Source organism: Penicillium mononematosum (genome assembly GCF_028829835.1).
Source record: "Penicillium mononematosum strain IBT 11891 chromosome Unknown utg000002l:1.0-8112719.0:1.0-8118358.0, whole genome shotgun sequence".
Taxonomy (NCBI): domain Eukaryota; kingdom Fungi; phylum Ascomycota; class Eurotiomycetes; order Eurotiales; family Aspergillaceae; genus Penicillium; species Penicillium mononematosum.
The window spans coordinates 301,349-318,082 of NW_026643272.1; the positions used below are offsets into that span (position 1 = coordinate 301,349).

At 49.1% G+C, this 16,734-nt stretch overlaps 10 protein-coding genes across 10 annotated transcripts; 5 read left to right on the plus strand and 5 right to left on the minus strand.

The window, feature by feature from the left end:
* Positions 1 to 535: 535 nt before the first annotated feature.
* N7519_001843 (mitochondrial distribution and morphology protein) lies at positions 536 to 2,465 on the minus strand (the record flags this gene model as incomplete). The annotated part of the gene is made up of 3 exons (XM_057288621.1): positions 536 to 667; positions 725 to 1,926; positions 1,982 to 2,465. The coding sequence occupies 3 exons, from the start codon at positions 2,463 to 2,465 to the stop codon at positions 536 to 538; spliced, it is 1,818 nt and encodes a 605-aa protein (XP_057149823.1).
* Positions 2,466 to 2,995: 530 nt separating this feature from the next.
* Positions 2,996 to 3,867, plus strand: N7519_001844 (pre-rRNA-processing protein PNO1; the record flags this gene model as incomplete). The annotated part of the gene is made up of 3 exons (XM_057288622.1): positions 2,996 to 3,065; positions 3,119 to 3,759; positions 3,811 to 3,867. The coding sequence occupies 3 exons, from the start codon at positions 2,996 to 2,998 to the stop codon at positions 3,865 to 3,867; spliced, it is 768 nt and encodes a 255-aa protein (XP_057149824.1).
* A 225-nt stretch (positions 3,868 to 4,092) lies between these two features.
* prs3 (proteasome core particle subunit beta 6) lies at positions 4,093 to 4,926 on the minus strand (the record flags this gene model as incomplete). The annotated part of the gene is made up of 2 exons (XM_057288623.1): positions 4,093 to 4,780; positions 4,835 to 4,926. The coding sequence occupies 2 exons, from the start codon at positions 4,924 to 4,926 to the stop codon at positions 4,093 to 4,095; spliced, it is 780 nt and encodes a 259-aa protein (XP_057149825.1).
* Positions 4,927 to 5,282: 356 nt separating this feature from the next.
* On the plus strand, positions 5,283 to 6,080 carry N7519_001846 (HCNGP domain-containing protein; the record flags this gene model as incomplete). The annotated part of the gene is made up of 3 exons (XM_057288624.1): positions 5,283 to 5,357; positions 5,411 to 5,459; positions 5,527 to 6,080. The coding sequence occupies 3 exons, from the start codon at positions 5,283 to 5,285 to the stop codon at positions 6,078 to 6,080; spliced, it is 678 nt and encodes a 225-aa protein (XP_057149826.1).
* A 425-nt stretch (positions 6,081 to 6,505) lies between these two features.
* Positions 6,506 to 7,183, minus strand: N7519_001847 (uncharacterized protein; the record flags this gene model as incomplete). The annotated part of the gene is made up of 1 exon (XM_057288625.1): positions 6,506 to 7,183. One exon carries the CDS (start codon positions 7,181 to 7,183, stop codon positions 6,506 to 6,508), a length of 678 nt encoding a protein of 225 aa, XP_057149827.1.
* Positions 7,184 to 7,653: 470 nt separating this feature from the next.
* On the plus strand, positions 7,654 to 8,562 carry pre4 (proteasome core particle subunit beta 7; the record flags this gene model as incomplete). The annotated part of the gene is given in 4 exon segments (XM_057288626.1): positions 7,654 to 7,683; positions 7,736 to 7,883; positions 7,957 to 8,144; positions 8,158 to 8,562. The coding sequence occupies 4 exon segments, from the start codon at positions 7,654 to 7,656 to the stop codon at positions 8,560 to 8,562; spliced, it is 771 nt and encodes a 256-aa protein (XP_057149828.1).
* Positions 8,563 to 8,739: 177 nt separating this feature from the next.
* N7519_001849 (fumarylacetoacetate hydrolase family protein) lies at positions 8,740 to 9,837 on the minus strand (the record flags this gene model as incomplete). Its single annotated transcript, XM_057288627.1, has 3 exons — positions 8,740 to 8,872; positions 8,936 to 9,657; positions 9,823 to 9,837. The coding sequence occupies 3 exons, from the start codon at positions 9,835 to 9,837 to the stop codon at positions 8,740 to 8,742; spliced, it is 870 nt and encodes a 289-aa protein (XP_057149829.1).
* Positions 9,838 to 11,118: 1,281 nt separating this feature from the next.
* N7519_001850 (Hsp20/alpha crystallin family protein) lies at positions 11,119 to 11,742 on the plus strand (the record flags this gene model as incomplete). Its single annotated transcript, XM_057288628.1, has 1 exon — positions 11,119 to 11,742. The coding sequence occupies one exon, from the start codon at positions 11,119 to 11,121 to the stop codon at positions 11,740 to 11,742; it is 624 nt and encodes a 207-aa protein (XP_057149830.1).
* Positions 11,743 to 12,454: 712 nt separating this feature from the next.
* On the minus strand, positions 12,455 to 14,401 carry N7519_001851 (uncharacterized protein; the record flags this gene model as incomplete). The annotated part of the gene is made up of 1 exon (XM_057288629.1): positions 12,455 to 14,401. The coding sequence occupies one exon, from the start codon at positions 14,399 to 14,401 to the stop codon at positions 12,455 to 12,457; it is 1,947 nt and encodes a 648-aa protein (XP_057149831.1).
* A 1,238-nt stretch (positions 14,402 to 15,639) lies between these two features.
* On the plus strand, positions 15,640 to 16,488 carry N7519_001852 (ATG3/ATG10 family protein; the record flags this gene model as incomplete). Its single annotated transcript, XM_057288630.1, has 4 exons — positions 15,640 to 15,768; positions 15,869 to 15,970; positions 16,029 to 16,241; positions 16,302 to 16,488. 4 exons carry the CDS (start codon positions 15,640 to 15,642, stop codon positions 16,473 to 16,475), a joined length of 618 nt encoding a protein of 205 aa, XP_057149832.1. The 3' UTR covers positions 16,476 to 16,488.
* Positions 16,489 to 16,734: the final 246 nt, after the last annotated feature.

The window sequence follows — 16,734 nt, forward strand, 5'->3', positions numbered from 1 at the left end:
AAAGACAAGAGAAGAGGAAGTGAGGAAGATGATTTGAGATGTGTTGGTATGCAGAACTGATCCCTTTCAATCTCCCGGAGTTACCTAAGAGAGTAAGAGTATCATGAGTATCATAGTATCATATTCTCTTCCAGGGTTTCTTTCCGGTCTTTTTCCTTTCCCTTTTCCTTTTATTTTCTATCTATTAAAAAGTGTATTGCGTATAAGGAAATGGATGTATAGACTATTTTGTAGTACAAAGCCGCCCCGGCATTCGGCACAACTGCGGTGGAACCAGAGCGATAGGAAAGTAATCGAGAACTACTAGAAGTTGCTGAGTATAATGTATTGGATGTCCAGGGCAACACCTGGAAACCGTCTCATACTTGGACAGTTGGACTGGTTCAAGTTCTGTTTCCTATTTGGTTTGAGATGGATTCTATCTTGGAAAAAAAGACCTAGACTCCTGTAAATGCGACCGCAATGAGTATAATACAGACCAAATGAAAGAGAAGAGAAAAAGAACGCCAGTCAAATGAGGTACAGAATAGTACAATTACGCAATGTTGCCAGCCATGCCCATGAAAATAGCCTGGGCGGCCAGCTGAAGGGACCAAAACCCGACTTTCTTGAACCGCCTTTTCCGGGCTTGGTCATCCACGACATCTCGGGCAAAAGCGTCATAGGTCTAAAGAAGTCATCAGCAATGATCGGTATAGTAGGACACAAAAGAAAAGGTACTTACTGCAGCAGACAGGTCATCCATCAGGCCACTGTCAAAGACGGTCCAGCTTCCATCGAAATCTCCAACGCGCTTGGCTAAGCGGCAATTGATGGGAATAAAGGTGCGCTTGGAGTTAATGTAGGCAACGATAGGACGGATCAGTGCATTGTTGATGTAAGAAAGGTCCCGGGTGAAGATGGGCACTGCAGCCCGAACGTTGTTGAGGTGCACGCGCAAATCCATAGCGAGGAAACGTCGATCTTCAGTCTCTGATTCTGGACTGGAGGAAGAAGATAGAGGCTCCGGGTAACGATTGGTGGTGACAGTGGTTTCCAACCGATCATAAAAATCGACCATCACCTTGGCCAAGCTCTCATCGTTTTCTGCGGGTAACATGATGTCCGCCACAATATCTACAGTCCCTTCATGAATCCAAGAGAAAGGGCCCTCAACACCGCGGTTGAGATGGTCGATATTGAGTCCGTCGACTCGAATCCTATTATGTTTCTTCCACGGGCTTGATTTACCGTCTTCATCTACTTCGCTATCCTGCCGAATACCCGTGAACCCATGAGTTTGGCGAGCGTGGATTGTGAACAAAGAATTGTCATAAGAGCCAGACATCATGTTAGCAGAGAGGAAATCGTAGAAGAGCCATTGCTTCCGCAGCTGAGGAAGGTCGCATGAGAAGATGCTAACGGAGAAGGGACGGAAGTTGTCCGGTTGGTAAACGGTGACGAGCAGGTCATGCATCTTGAAAGAGTCGATTTCAAAGTCACCGGGAGTATGCTCATGTCGATAGGATTTAGGATCCAAGTCCTCCTCCGGCCAGTAAACATGGCGACGGTCGACAACACCCCGTATGCCTTTCACCTCAACATCATGAAGTGGGCCCTTTCCATTCAGCCATTTGGTAAATGATAATGTCACGTTGACCGTCTCGATCGACAAATCAAATTGTGTGTAGTTAGTATCTTCCTCTTCATCAGATACTACCTGGGAATCTTCGAGCCCAGTGTCACCTCGAGCTGCGGCGGCGGCTGCCGCAGACTTCGACGAGCCCTTACTGACATGACCAGCACCTTGGCCTGGTCGTTTTGACACAAAGACATTCTTGAAAGTGATGACGCCATTTTTCCATTTTGGCACGATTGCAGATTCAAAAACAACCTTGACTCCAGAAGACCTGGTTAGATAGTTGCCAACCCACCCTGCCAATGTTTCTGTTCAAGCACATTAGTATCCAGGCCTTACTGCAACAAAAAAAAATGGACGTACCCTGAGCAAAGACTGTGTTGATTGCGAGGATCAGAAGCGAGAAGAAAGTGGTAGTTCCCACGACGACCCAGACGATGTGACCCAGCAAAACCCACGAGAATAGGGCAGCAATCTCATCCAAATTGTAAGGACGAACACTTCTTATAGAGAACCACTTAAATCGTACTTTGAGGCGTGACCAGAACCCAGTTGCTGCGGCCAAGAGCTCTTCTTTGGTTGGCCGATGTAGGTGAGGCATATGTGGTAAGCGATCCATCAAGTGGCGACTGTTCGTAGTTGATTGCTGCGTATCTTGGGATGGTTTGGTCTGTGAATGTGTGGTGGATGTATCTTTGCCGGATTGGCCGAGTTTCTGGGGATGGTCATTTTCGTTGCGTTCATGAGTGTCTTTAGAAGCTTCTTTCCCCGTTGATGGCCGTCCGAGGTATGTAAAGTTCGCTTCCAGACATACTGGACGGCAATTTTGGGAGAGGAGATGATGCATGATGCAGTTGTGTCCGCAGCAGTGGAAGTAGGCGAGACGCCGAGAACAAAGAAGCCACCAGAAGCAAATCTTTTAGTGAAGCGGGCCGGTTTCGCCGGGAGTGTCGAAATACGCCGCGAGTGATTTGGAAGGGACGAATCGAGGAATAATCTTGAGGTATAAGCATCCGGGGCCGATACGCGATTCATTCGTATGCGACCAAGAATTGGATTTGCTGTATCCCAGATATGGGCGTACAGCCGGCGTCCCAGATTGGCAGACATCTTTGTCTTTACATACTGGACATGAATGAGAAACTTGACAGCAAAGTAGGACAGACACACTGTATCATAAACAGCAGTTGACCTGTTGACAAGAAGCTTCCAAGCTTGCGAGAGTTGCGAGGAACCGGAATGAAATCATCGGAGTTTGTCATGTTTGCATCAAAAAATTCCCTTCCGCCCACACTTCATTTTTCCGTGAGGGGGGAACTGATTAAATTTTGCGATAACAGATTTTATGGAAAAAAACTTCATTCTTTAATCAACACAATGTCGGCCCCTACAGCTATTCGCCAGCCAGAGCAGCCCCTAGGGGTTCAGCCTGAGACCATCTCTCATGGTTAGTATTCGATCTGATCTGCAAAAATCCTCTTCATAGCTGACAATCAATAGATCAAGATGATGAAGTTTTGATCGATGTTCAAGCCACGAACGAGGACGCTCCGATTAACCCCGTCGCTGAGACTGCCGAGGACAGCGAAATGCGCATCGACGAGGAAGGTCGCCCTGTCTTCACCCCGGCCAAAGACGTGGCTACCGCATATCGGATCGAAACACGAAAGGTGCCTGTCCCACCGCACCGTATGACCCCGCTTAAAGCGAGCTGGGCCAAGATCTGCCCTCCTATCGTCGAGCACCTCAAGTTGCAAGTGCGAATGAACATCAAAAGCCGATCAGTCGAATTGCGAACCTCCAAGTTTACCAACGATGTGGGAGCTCTGCAAAAAGGTGCTGATTTTGTCAAGGCCTTCACTCTTGGCTTCGATCTCGACGATGCGATTGCCCTTCTCCGACTTGATGATCTGTATATCCAAACCTTCGAGATCAAGGATGTGAAGACTCTGAACGGAGAACATCTTGGTCGTGCTATTGGACGTATTGCAGGCAAGGATGGAAAGACCAAGTTTGCCATCGAAAACGCCAGTCGGACACGAGTTGTACTTGCAGACCAGAAGATTCACATTCTGGGTGGATTCAAGAACATTCACATTGCCCGAGAGGCGATTGTCAGCTTGATTTTGGGTAGCCCTCCGGTAAGTCCTGGTCGTATAAACCTGAAACGGAATTTTCCTAACACAAAACAGGGCAAGGTTTATGGCAACCTTCGGACCGTCGCCTCGCGAATGAAGGAACGCTTCTGATTCCACGACTCATTTATCTCATCCGGCATGGTGTGGGCGTTCAGGTGCATCAGGTTTTACGCTGTCTTCTTTTTTCTTTTCCTTGACCTTAGAGGCATGACGACGTATAACGTAAAGATATCAATTCATGGAAATTTCATTCATCTCGATTATGTTTGTGATCAACTGATCAAAAAAGAGCCCCGCCCCCGATAAGAAGGCCTCGATCTACCATGTTCCAATAGTCTAATCCTGCTTCAGGGCATGGAACACCTCCTCAATTCCTTCCCGGGTAACAATAACCAATTGCAAACCATCGCCAACCTCGATATGTCTCTCTACGGCACTTGTAAAGGCATCCTTTACAAGCTTCGTGGCCGTTTCCTTGTCCAGAGGCTCAGCCTTTTTGGGAACAAGGGCATGTCCTTCGCCGCTTCCGGGGATGTATTGGTTCTTGGAGTTGACTTGGTTGTCCAGGAAAGGCATGATCAAGCTGGATGCCGCACCGGCAGCCCGGCACTGTTCCCGCTCGTAAGAACCCACTGGGTCGTAACTGTACAAAGCCCCCACGCCTTCCTCGTCCAGACCAGCCAGAATAGCATGTACGTAGTACGGGAAGAATCGCTTCTCGTAGAGGATCGTCGACAATCGCTGTGCACATGCTCCCACTGACATGGATTTCCCGTGTTGGTACTTGTACATCCTCACCATGGTGTCCAGCTTTTCCTTGAGAGCATTTCCATCGGCGGCGAAACCAACAACAGAAAGAATGATATTAGCTCCCTCACCGATCTCATCATCACCGCCGATCTTGAAGACTTTGGGGACCATGCGAGAGTTGATATTGTAGCCTGATGTGGAACGAGTGTCGCCGGCGAGGATAGCGAAATCAGCACCCGTGATACCGAGGGTGGAACCGCCATTATCGGTGTAACTAGTGTAGCGATTAGCCAATGTTACTGCTCGGTTTGATCAAGTCGTTCCTTACGGGTAGAACGAGTGTTGTTTGACATTAGCGGATGTTGGCTCAGAGAAGGAGTATCCGATAGTCCCAGAGTGGTTACCCATAAGCGACGTCATTTTCGGAGAGATAGAGCTTGATCTGAAGAAAATACCACAACGGTAGTCTGATAGCAAAAATTAAAGTGTTGGATGTAGAAGATTCTTGAGATTGGGGAGTTTTGGAAGATGGAGAGCAAAGAAGCTGAGTGTCTGACGCGATGCGGTAGCTGCCTTTTGATTAGGTAAGAAATATCCAAGCTCCCCGAGAGCCCTGGAGGGCTCGATATATACACTCGGTGCCTCATTTATTCCTGGACGTTAAGTTTGTCATTCTCTGACTCCAAAGAAAATTGCTCATACCTTGGAGCTTATTCTACTGTGCTCTTGATATCCTTCAGTCTCGACACTTATACTTGGACACAAACTGCGGCGTGATGCTTGGTCTTGGTGACTATGAGAGCAGCAGTGAGGAAGAGGCAGAGCGCAAGGGTCCTTCACCCAGCTCTCAGGTATTTTGAGCCCCGAGAGCGGCATCTAGGAACTGCTAACTCCGAAGCAACAGCGCAACAAGGATATTCCACCTATAGCCTCACAAGCTGGCCAGAACGAAGGTAACATGCCTCTTAATCCTCTTGGGGACCAGTAAGCTCCGAATATTGGCGCTGACAACTTACCCAGGTCATAAACCATCTCTCCATCAACCAAAAGAGACACGCTCTCATGTTGCGACCGATTCAGTCCCAGAAGGACCCGTCCTTGGCCCCGCTGCTATCGACATGGCGCCCCTCTCGGAGGACAAGCATTCGACAAGTGGACGCTCATCGCCCTTCTCGGCTTCACGAAGTCTCATTCAAGACCTCACTCTCCCTCCCGTTCCCAATCTAGACATCCCACCATCACCTCCCGGGTCTCCTAACCCAGCCGCAAACGCGAAATTCGAGCATTTCCTCTCGCTCAAAAAGCAAGGCGTCCACTTCAACTCAAAACTAGCCAGCTCGTCGTCGCTCAAGAATCCAACCCTGTTGAAGAAGATGATGGAACATGCTGGGATCAATGAGCAATCACAATATGACACATCGCTGCCAGCCGATCTATGGCATCCCTCCAATCTGCCCAAATGGGGTTTCAAGGAAGAGCTCCTGAGGACCCAACAAGAGTTGCGTAAACAATCGGAGGAGAAAAAGGCACCTGGCCAGCGAAGCTCGGTTGATTTTGTCACTGGATCTGCTTGAGGATTCATTCGGCGGGAACCAGACCACGAAGACCGACCTTATGGTATGCCAGCTCTCGGATGGTATGGCCGAACGACCTCGGGCGTATCATCTTTCGAGAAATGTGGACATTCCATATTATAACCCCAAAGGGCGGCTGCAGCACATTACCTGAATGCTTCGAATATTCAGTGACGCAGTAATTGCCTGACCTACATGGGAACTTCCGTTTTGGCATCCTAAGATCCAAGAAGAACTTCTCTATCTTCGCTCAAAATCCAAGACTATGTGCCCATCTCGGAGCAAAATACTGGTGGTATATCCGATGACTCCAAAAGGAGTCCTGGAAAGAGGATCAACAATACGCTTTGATTGACATAGCGCACACTTGGACTCGTGTATACTATCATACTTGTGGATCATACATTGCAACAATGATGCTTGTTTCAGCCTCCTCCTCCGCCACCACCACCGGCTCTGTGTTTGCGCCGCTTCGCCTTCTCATACAAACTTAAACAAGTAACCAACACCATTCGATCAAAGTCCTCTCCGTATTCCACTCTGATTTGCAGTTTCCCACCTCTGTCTAGCCCCGTCGCACCTGAGAATACGGCCAGAAGCTGCTCGGTGTGCTCATCCACGAGCTTATAGTTCTGACCGGTCCATTTAGACGGTGCTGAATCTTCAACGCCAATAGTGCGTGTTCGCTTCCACAGGAATGACCGCCTCCCACTCTGAGTTTGGTCAGATTGGCATTGAACTGTCATTTCGAAGCGGTATTTCGGTTTGCGAATGAGTTCCTTGGTCATGTCCTCCCACTGGACGGAGTTCACATCATCGGGGTTCCCAATGCCTATTTTGTAATCGCCGGACGACTTGGCAAATTTGGAGACGGCCACAATTGGACCTTTGCTGCTGGTACCAGCATGGAGAATAAGGTCTGGCTTGTTTGGGGTGAACTCAGATACTTCGCCGTAAAATAGAGGCTGGCCATCTGCTGAGTTGATGTCATAGTGTCGGCGGAAGAACTGGTTGGTGATGTTATACACGCGTGAAGGGACATTGTCGTCAATGGGAGGGGCAGATGCCGTTGACCCAGCACGACTTGAACCCGGAGAAGACATTAGATTTCACAGGAATAAGTATAGATATTCGAAGGCTATTAAATGGAGAGAGGTACTGCCGGGGGGCCGCAGATCTATTTATTATACGAGAGGTCCATCAGTTTGAGGCGAAGCATGCTACCAAACTTTCGAAAGTCACTTGGGAAGCGAATACGAGCACCAAATCAGGTTAGACGAAAGTGCCTCCATGTACTACGACCTCAGGAGTAAATTTAGATACACAATTATAATGTAACTAATTCTAGAGGGTTGTATATTTAGTGGATATCTAATATAGTTGGTCTCCATCCTCCGGGCTGATGACCGCGAATCTTAGTCAGCCAAGCTCTCCGTCAGCTCGACTGCCTAAGATAGCTCCCCATCTATCGTCATCACTTTACTGTGCTATCCATCTGTTGTCTTCCCTCCTTGTCTCCAATTTACCTCCCTTCTTCGAGCCCTCTTGAAACTGTCATTCATCTTCATTCATTATGAACCACTTCCCTGAAGCTTGGGGCCGCGTAGGTGGCACAACTTTCCCAGTCCTTGCTCTGTTGCTAACTATCCGTCCAGCCCAGGAACGATGTCTACGGTGCCTACGATCACTCATATCTGCAGACCTCAGGTCCCAAGGCCCATACCTCATCCCCTGCAGTGACAGGAACGTCAGTGGTGGGCGTCAAGTTTAATGGCGGAGTCGCTATAGCTACCGACAACCTGGGTATGCCATTCCATTGTCCCGTTCGGTTTCCTTAGCATTGCCATCTGACGTGATATGATTTGTGTGAATACAGCCTCCTACGGATCCCTGGCTCGTTTCTCCGACGTGAAGCGTCTGCGTAATTTCGGCGATAAGGCAATGGTTGGCTTTGGCGGTGACGTTTCCGACATGCAATATCTCGACCGTCTCCTGAGACTCCATGGATATCAAGGAGAACTACTCGCCTCACGGCAACATGCTCAACGCCAAGAACCTGCACACGTACCTTGCAAAGGTTTTCTACAAACGACGCTCCGAGTTCAACCCGCTGTGGAACCACGTCCTTGTCGCAGGCTTCGATGGGCAAGGGGAGCCCTTCCTTAGCTCGGCAGATTTGCTCGGAACAACATTCTCTGCTCCTCATCTCGCTACGGGCTTCGGTGCTCATCTTGCGGTTCCGATCCTGCGCCGCAAGTTCCCCGAGGGTACTCCCCTTGAGCAAGTCAGCAAGGAAGAGGCCGTCGAGGCCTTGAAGGAGTGCTTGAAGGTTCTGTTCTACCGCGATGCACGAAGTTCCGACAAGTACTCGATAGCCGTGATTACGAAGGATGGTATTGACCTGAAGGAGGATGAGCAGATTCAGGGTCAGAGCTGGGCCTTTGCCGAGAGAATCAGGGGATACGGCGCCCAGACTGCTTAGATCCTAATTTATGTTTTCTTTTACATGTAATGCACACGGGACTACGGATGCAAAGATAATTTTAGGGTCCGAATAACAACAATGATCAATTGCGAAGACTGAAACGTACAGGTAGTTATATACAACTTGAACCAGTGCCAACCCGTTCGCTGGTCTCAAGGCAAGTTTTGAATAAATTTAGAGCTTGGAGCTGGGCTTGTCAAAGACCACGCGGTTGACACAGGACCCGATGCCCTCGAGCGAAACCTCGACTTGATCGCCGTCCTTCAACCACAAAGCAGGCTTGCGGCCCATGCCCACACCCTGGGGTCTGTCAAACAGTCAGTCTATCAAATCCAAACGGCCATTTTCTTTCTCATCACGGGGTACTCACGTTCCAGTGAAGATGAGATCACCAGGCAAGAGCGTAGTTCCCTGAGATAGGAAAGCTATCGTCTTTGCCACGCCGAAGATCATATCCTTGGTCGAGGAAGACTGGACCGTCTGCCCATTCAACTTGGTCGAAATAGCCAAGTTATTCGGATCCGCAATGACACTGGAAGAAACAATGCCAGGACCAAACGGCGCCCATCCATCAAAGCCCTTACCCAGTCCCCACTGACCTCCACCCCGCTTGATCTGCCAATCGCGGTGGGAAACATCGTTGCCGACAGCATATCCCAGCACATAGTCCAGAGCCTTGCTCTCGGGGACATTAGTAGCCTCTTTGCCGATAATGGCGACCAGTTCACACTCGTAATCCAGGCCCTCGCCTTCCTGGGCAAGTTGGGCCACGGGGATATCATCTACGGGCCCGGAAATCGAGGTGACGGGCTTGTAGAACAACACTGGATACTTGGGAATAGGCATGTTCGACTCCTTGGCGTGTTGTTCATAGTTGAGACCCAGGCATCGGACTGTGCCAATATCCTTACGGGCCAGGGGTGCGAGGAGCATTCTCACATCTGCGACCTGGTCGGTGATCCGGTGCTGGCCGAAGATGTCACCCTGGATGACTCTGGCCTTGGTGGCTCTGGCGATATCGCTCACTCCTGATGGAAGAAGAGCATCGCCGTAATAGATTTGGCCATCCTTGGCCAGGAAGCGGATGAGGCGCTATATAGGGAATCAGCATGTTGTTGCAATGGTACTTTCCATCACATGGTTGATCATATATATATATACACACACACACACACATATATATATATGCGTATGTATGTATATATATTGTTTTTGTTCATTTATTTGTATTCAAATAGAGATTGATCTTCAACTCACAGTAAAAGTAGACATTGGGGAATATGAAATATGGGGAAGTTGGAAGTTCGAGGGGAAGCTGGTCTGATATCTCCACTCCTCCACTCGGCCGGGAAAGAACCTCTTTTTCCTCAGAGCGGGAAACACACCAGCTCCGTCCAATGATTCGCAGGCCCTTTCCCTCTTCACATTGAAGACAATGGCTAGGCTCTCCGGTCTCCAGAGAGATGTTCTCTCTCTATACCGAAAATGCCTACGGGAGATCCGAAATAAGCCTGAAGTGGGTTCTATCACCTCTCACTCATCAACTAATACTTACTCTATTGTAGGACTCCAGAATCAATTTCAAGAGATATGCCCGGTAAGACTCTATCAATTGCCTATCTATCTTTCTGCATATTCCCCTATCCTCTCCTTTCATTTCCTTTTTCCTTTCCCGACGGCGTTCCCCCTAGATATCGGTACAATCCGGCTGAGACGGGACATCTACAGGGCAGAGTTCCAAAAGCATCTCTCGGTGAACAAGAAAGACTTTAGCACCATTGAATATCTCTTGCGCAAAGGCCATCGACAGCTCGAGTTGTATGCTACCCCGGGAATCCGCAATATCCGATGAGCGGACGGGGCCAGACCCCGGAATCTTAGTTCTTTGGGGTGGACTACACAGCTAAATTTGTATGTATCACGCCCTTTCAGCCGCCTGCCTCCACCAGTTTACTTATTGATATAGAATCGGAGATCTCCAGGGTCGCCGGTTTCACCCGGGACGGATGCCTGCGAATATGTTGAGCATGTTAGGCAAAAGGGATGGGATGTATTGAGGCCTGGTTTTGAAGGCATCTTGTATAATAGTAACAGTTAACTATGACTCCAGTCATAGACTGTTGAGTCATTACATATGTATGGCTTTGTCATGGAGTGTTCTGCCCATATGTTGTATTACTGTACAACTATTGACTCATTGCGAAGCCCTTGGAAGTTTCGAGGTTCAAAGTAATTACCAATTATGGATTATTCATGTGTTTGCATTTGTCAGTGTCAATATTATTAGATTGGAGTTATTGTATGGATTGTTATAGAATGTATAGAATGGGGTGGTTGTGCCTTGAAGTTGCTGGCGGCTCGTCGAAGGCCCCACAAGTTTCTGGATGCTTCCGCCTGGACTATAAGCAACACCATATACAAGCAACAAAGATATAAAATGGCAGATATTCCAGGACAATTAGAACAGAACAATCAATCAGAACACAATCTTCAAAGCCTCTCAGAGACTCTCTATCCTTCCTACAACCTCAAATAACCTCCAAATCCAAAACAATGGCCTTCTTCTCCCAATCCGGCCTTTCGCCACTCTTCCTCCTCAACGACTACGAGGCCCCAAACCAATACAAGCCTCGCAAATGTCCCAAGTCCTACCAGTGCTCCAAGCTCCAAGCACAAAGTTCCTTTGCACCAGCATTTGACGTGCGCGAGTTCACCAATGCCTACTACCTAGACGGCGAACTGCCAGGCGTGGACCAGAGCAACATCGAGATCGAATTCACCGATCCCCACACACTCGTAATCAAGGGCCACACAGACCGCGAGTACAACAACAACAACGACAACAATGACAACAACGACGCCAGCTCAAGCCGCAGCTCATCTCCTGCAGGCTGGCACCAAGCCACAGTCGAAGACGAGGATGCAGAATCGACTAGCTCAGCCGACACCGCTGCTTCCAAGACTGCTTCTGCTTCCGCTTCGCACACCGAGAAAACAGAGACTGACAAGCCTCACTTCTGGGCTAAGGAGAGGTCAGTCGGCGACTTCCAGCGCACTTTTAGCTTCACCGCGCGCGTGGATCAGGACTCTGTTCGGGCGAGTCTGAAGAACGGTGTTTTGTCTGTTGTTGTGCCGAAGGAGCCGACTCCTACACCGAAGAAGATTCCCATCCTGTGATTTGGAACATGAAATCATTTTATGGCTGTTATTGGCTTGAAATCCATGACTCGGTATAATGGTTGCATTGGGATCTCGGGTGGCGTTTCTTTCCTTGCTGTTTACTTTTACGATCTGGCTTTGCTTTGATAATTAATCGAAATTGATATTTATTATATTTCATATCCCATGTAGACAAGTAATATGCATCTGCATTATTCGGTAGGCTGTAGAGAACTGAGCCACATTGACCCTGCGATTGTAGTTACCCCCTTGCTTGACTCGATAACCTTACTTCGTATCCAGGAAGGGCCCTGAACCACTGAACCAGCCACACGGTGAAGAATATGCGTAGCAAGGCAAGATAGCCGAATACTGAGATCGTATCCCATAGGGATATGCATGCATTTCGGACTAGACTAAATGGCCATGAGTCTAAAATTTGCCAAACAGCAGCATATGGTATATGGCATACAGAATTCATGGACTTGTGTTCAACGCCAGATATTAATCACGCCAATTCCACTTCCAATTCCAAAAGGGTATACCTAATAAGACTCCATATCCAAAATGTGTCCTAAACTCCTGCCAAAGAAAACGCATCAACTCCATAATGAACTTTTGTAGCCGCCATAGGCGAATAAGCCAAGATCAAAATAAAAATAACATCCAAACGGGAATAGTCAATAAAATCATTACCAGAAATATCAATAACCAAAAAAAGGAGAGGTCATTATATGCACAAATCCGTCTGGCGACGGACCTTCGTCAACCGACGACGGGGATGGTCATTGTTCCGACTCCGAGACCGGCCTCGCATCGGCTCAGAGGGTGTTAATTCAGCATCAAGATCAAGGTCATCCTGCAAGTATCCTGGGGCCGCGACAGTGGGTAGCGGAGGAACATCAACGCCTGGTTTCTTGCTCCAGATGCGACTTCCCCGTCGGCTTCTGGATCGAGAGAGTTGCGCATTGTACTCTTCATGAATCTGACACTCGGAGGTTGATCTGCGGAGCCGCTCCTTGGCTTCGGTAGTTGACTGTTGGCGACTGAGTTGTGAATCTCCAGTCGCGGCAGACCCTGTAGAAGATGCAAGATCAAACGAGCCCAAGGACAATCGATCTCCATAGAAAGGCCCTCTGGTAAAGCCTTGTGGGCTCTGGTGTGGAGCAGAGACCACAGTGGTAGACGTGACTTCGAACAGGGATTCACGCGGCGAAGAATATTCCGTGTATCGGGGCGCACACAAAGTTGATCGACGCGACCGCGACTGAGCGAGGGGGGTTGGATCGCTCGAGTCGTACCAGCGAGCAGCGGCTGGATACAACCTTGAGTAGTTCTCCGGCTTTGTCTGCAGGCTCAGAGGACGCTGCACTTGATCGCCCGATCGACCTGAAGCCGAGTCTTTCGGGATACAAACGTTTTTGGAGCTGTCTGCACCACATGAGCTAGACGTCTGTGAACCAGAAGAACTGTGAGTCCGGCTCCGCTGTATGGAGTGAACTGAGGTGGCAGAGCTGTAGCCACTGTCGGACTTGTTGAGGGACTGGGACGTGCTCCGGGTAAGACCAGCGTCCATAGCACCTTTCTCCAACTGGATTCTCGTATCGTCGAAGAGGACAATTCCTTCATCTTCTGGCTCTCCAGAAGACAACGACTTTGTTCGAGGCTGGACTGTGATAGTGGGAGACTTTTCGAAAGAGAATGGACTGCCCGGAACATCGTCCGTTTTCTTCACGTCCGGTAAGGATGGAATCTCCAGCGTCGACCCCCTGCTAGGCCCTACAACTTCTATGTTCTCAAGACCAAGCCCAGACCCTGGAGCGCAGGGCCCATCCAGAGGAATGCGTTCACTGGGACATGGGGAGGCAGAGCCATTGACAACCCGCAAAGACCCCAATTTGAGTGCCCCGAGCTGGGTATATCGGGCATCCATCGGACTCGGCGGCCGCACTGGGGATGGTAGGCGCAGCGATCTAGGGGTCGAAGGCAATGGCCATTGCAAAACGGTTGACTCAGTCGGATCCTCGATCGGGCATTCAGGCTCTCCAATGGGCGATGGGACGCGTCGCATTGCGCTTGTTGTTCGTCTTGTGGCAACCCCAGGTCGTGTCAGGAGTGATCGTCGACGCGTTAACGAAAACCGTTGATTGCCAACCAAGAAGTGGGTGTTGGAAGATGTCGCATCCCCAATGTGGTTTTCATAGACAGCACTGTTATGTCTCTGTAGGGGAGTTCGAGTCGAACTGGCCCGCCTTGGTGGCTGTTCATAAAGAGGCGAGGATTGGGAAGATGAACAAGTTTCCGACTGGTACGATGTCCTTCTCGAAGAGCTTGCGCTCAACAGGCTTGGGCGGCTTAGACGACGCTGCGTGGGACTCTGTTCATATACCAAGGTTCGATCCTCAGTCGGGATCTCTTCGGACGACTCTGTTTCAAAAAGGGTAGGTGGGATCTCTGCTTTCTTGGGATAACTGCACCGTTTTTCCACAGGGGCGCTGGAGATACTGTTGCCAACCCAAGGGTTTTGCCACCCTATAAGCCCTGAATTGAGCGTTGGGAGGTCTGTTTCGGGGCGTTGGAAACTTTGGCTGGCATTAAACTTCTTCGTCAAGGGCTTTGAAAGACGGTTGGAGCGGTAGGTCTCATCTTTGGCTTTGGTCGAGTGAGTGTTGCCCATGACTTCAAAAGCAGATGCAATGCAGCTAGATTCAGATTTGCTCTGGCCAGATCCAACCGGGCATGTGCAGGGAAGATGGCGAGAATGATATACAATTAGAATAAGGGCTTGGTGACAGCCTGGCGAGCACTGTTCCCCCGCACGACGGGGTGACCTAGCTCTGGGATTTCCAAGCTTGACCCGATAGAGCTTTTCAGATTAGATCGCACCCCGGACTTCTGACGTCAAGCCACGCCCTGATTGCCCACAGAGGACGCAATCCGAGCCCCAAGCTCGTGCAACCGCTGGGATTGGAATTGAGTGTACGATTGGCGGCTCCGGGTTCTCCAACAATCCCGGAGATGATGGTCCGTGTTTCAGATTGGGTGCAATACAGGAATTGGTTGGACTGGAGGGATGGAAGACAGATGACGGGCAGGATTGAGGTAACGTCAGAGGCAAATAACCAATCTTGGAAGCCGGGGAGTCCCTTTCTTGCTTCACAAAGCAGGATTTGATGATTTCAGGATTTCACGATCTCCGGTTCCCGGGGAGGTTGGTAGACCAGGGGTAGATCAAAATCGGCAAATACACAATCAGATATTAAGATTATAGACAAATTGCAAATATAAAAAGAATTAAAAAAAAGCAAAAAGAAAAGAAAATAACAGTAGAAAGTGGTGGGGGGAATAGTGTCGCTAGGGAAGGGGGAACATACGATACATAAGAAGTGGAGAGAAAATCAGACAAACGAAGTGTATATGCAACTAAACGCTAGAAACAAAAGAAGACGCAAGCATTTTGCCACAAAAGATTTCTCTATACGCGCATTTTGCATCAGATGAAGCTGCATGCAGTGCAGGAGAAAGAGGAATATCTCCACGCGGGACAGGGAGAGGGAAAAAGGTACCGCCTCCATCTACCGCAACCGGGGAGGAGAGGTATTCAGTACTTTGCTTTAATATGCACGTACCATACATCAACAAGGTACCCGTTACCTCTTGGCATACGTAGTAACCTTCACAACTCCATTGTTTTTCTTCTTCCCTTTCTATATCCGGTCCACCGCAATCAGCTTTTCTTTCTCGTTTTCTCTTTTTCTCTTTTTTAAATTGGATTTATCTTCCAGTATTTCTGATTTGACGTATAGCAACAAGTCAGGTCAGGCTTACTCTTAAACCCGTATCCTGGCATACCGTGTCCACAGCTGAGCATCTGCATCCGGACACTGGTACGGAGCAATAGCCTCCTCCAGCCGCATGGCTGCATTTTGCTCTGCATTTCCCTTCCTGACACAGTCGGAGTTTGATGGTGCATGTCAAGATCTCGCTGATCGATGCACTTCAGCCCAACATATTGACTGGTCCGCCATTCGACTGCTCACAAAGGTATCCCTTTTTTTATGCATGAACCATTAAACCTTATCTGGTTCCTTATTTATGTATTGAATGAAGAACTGATGGGAACATATGGTTTGGATGAAACTAGCCAGATGGAACCAGCCTCAGAATAACAAAACGTGTTGATGTCCCCAGCCCGCTAGAAGCCCCAGCGCTGGACCTTGAAGAATCACAGGAAGACGAGGATCCGGTCTGCAGAGTTCTGGCCCCCAAGGGACGTGTCCACTTGTCCTGACTCTTCACCGCAGGAAGCTCTCGTTCGCGCCAAACCCCAGTCCAGTTTACAGATCGATTATGATATCTTGTTGTCCCCCACATATCAGGTCCCCGTCTTGTACTTCGGCCTGAGGTGGCACAACCACGGCCCACTCGGACTAGACGAAGTCTACCAGTATGTGGTGCCAGAACAGTACAGGCAACAATTGAAGAGTGTGGGTGTAATGGGTGGGATTAGTATGGGTGTAGGTGCATTCTCGGAACCTCGTGACAAGAGCTCATGTCTTCTTGTTTTTTTCTTGTAGTACCATCCTGACTCTGGCGCCCCGGCCTTTTTCGTCCACCCATGCAACACTGCGGATGCCATGGCGAACATTGCAGACGCACAGAGCGTCACTCCTGGGTCATATCTCCTCATCTGGCTCGGCCTTGTAGGTCATTGCGTGAGCCTGCACGTCCCACGCGAGCTTTTTGCTTAGCCTACATACGAACTGGAGAGGAGGAAGCGGGTTCAGCTGCGGCCAATGGCGGAGAGACTATAAGAACCTTGGAACCAAGTCAGAGGACGTAAGAAACAAATGAATAGTCATATGTAGTAAACCAATAATAGCCTGGTGGCTATATAAAGACACCGATATTATATCTGTTAGAAATATACGATGGCGCTTAGCAGTATGAAGAGTTTTGGAAGAAGTAAGCAGATAGGTCAGTAAGTGAGAGACAGTTAGCGCTCTACGG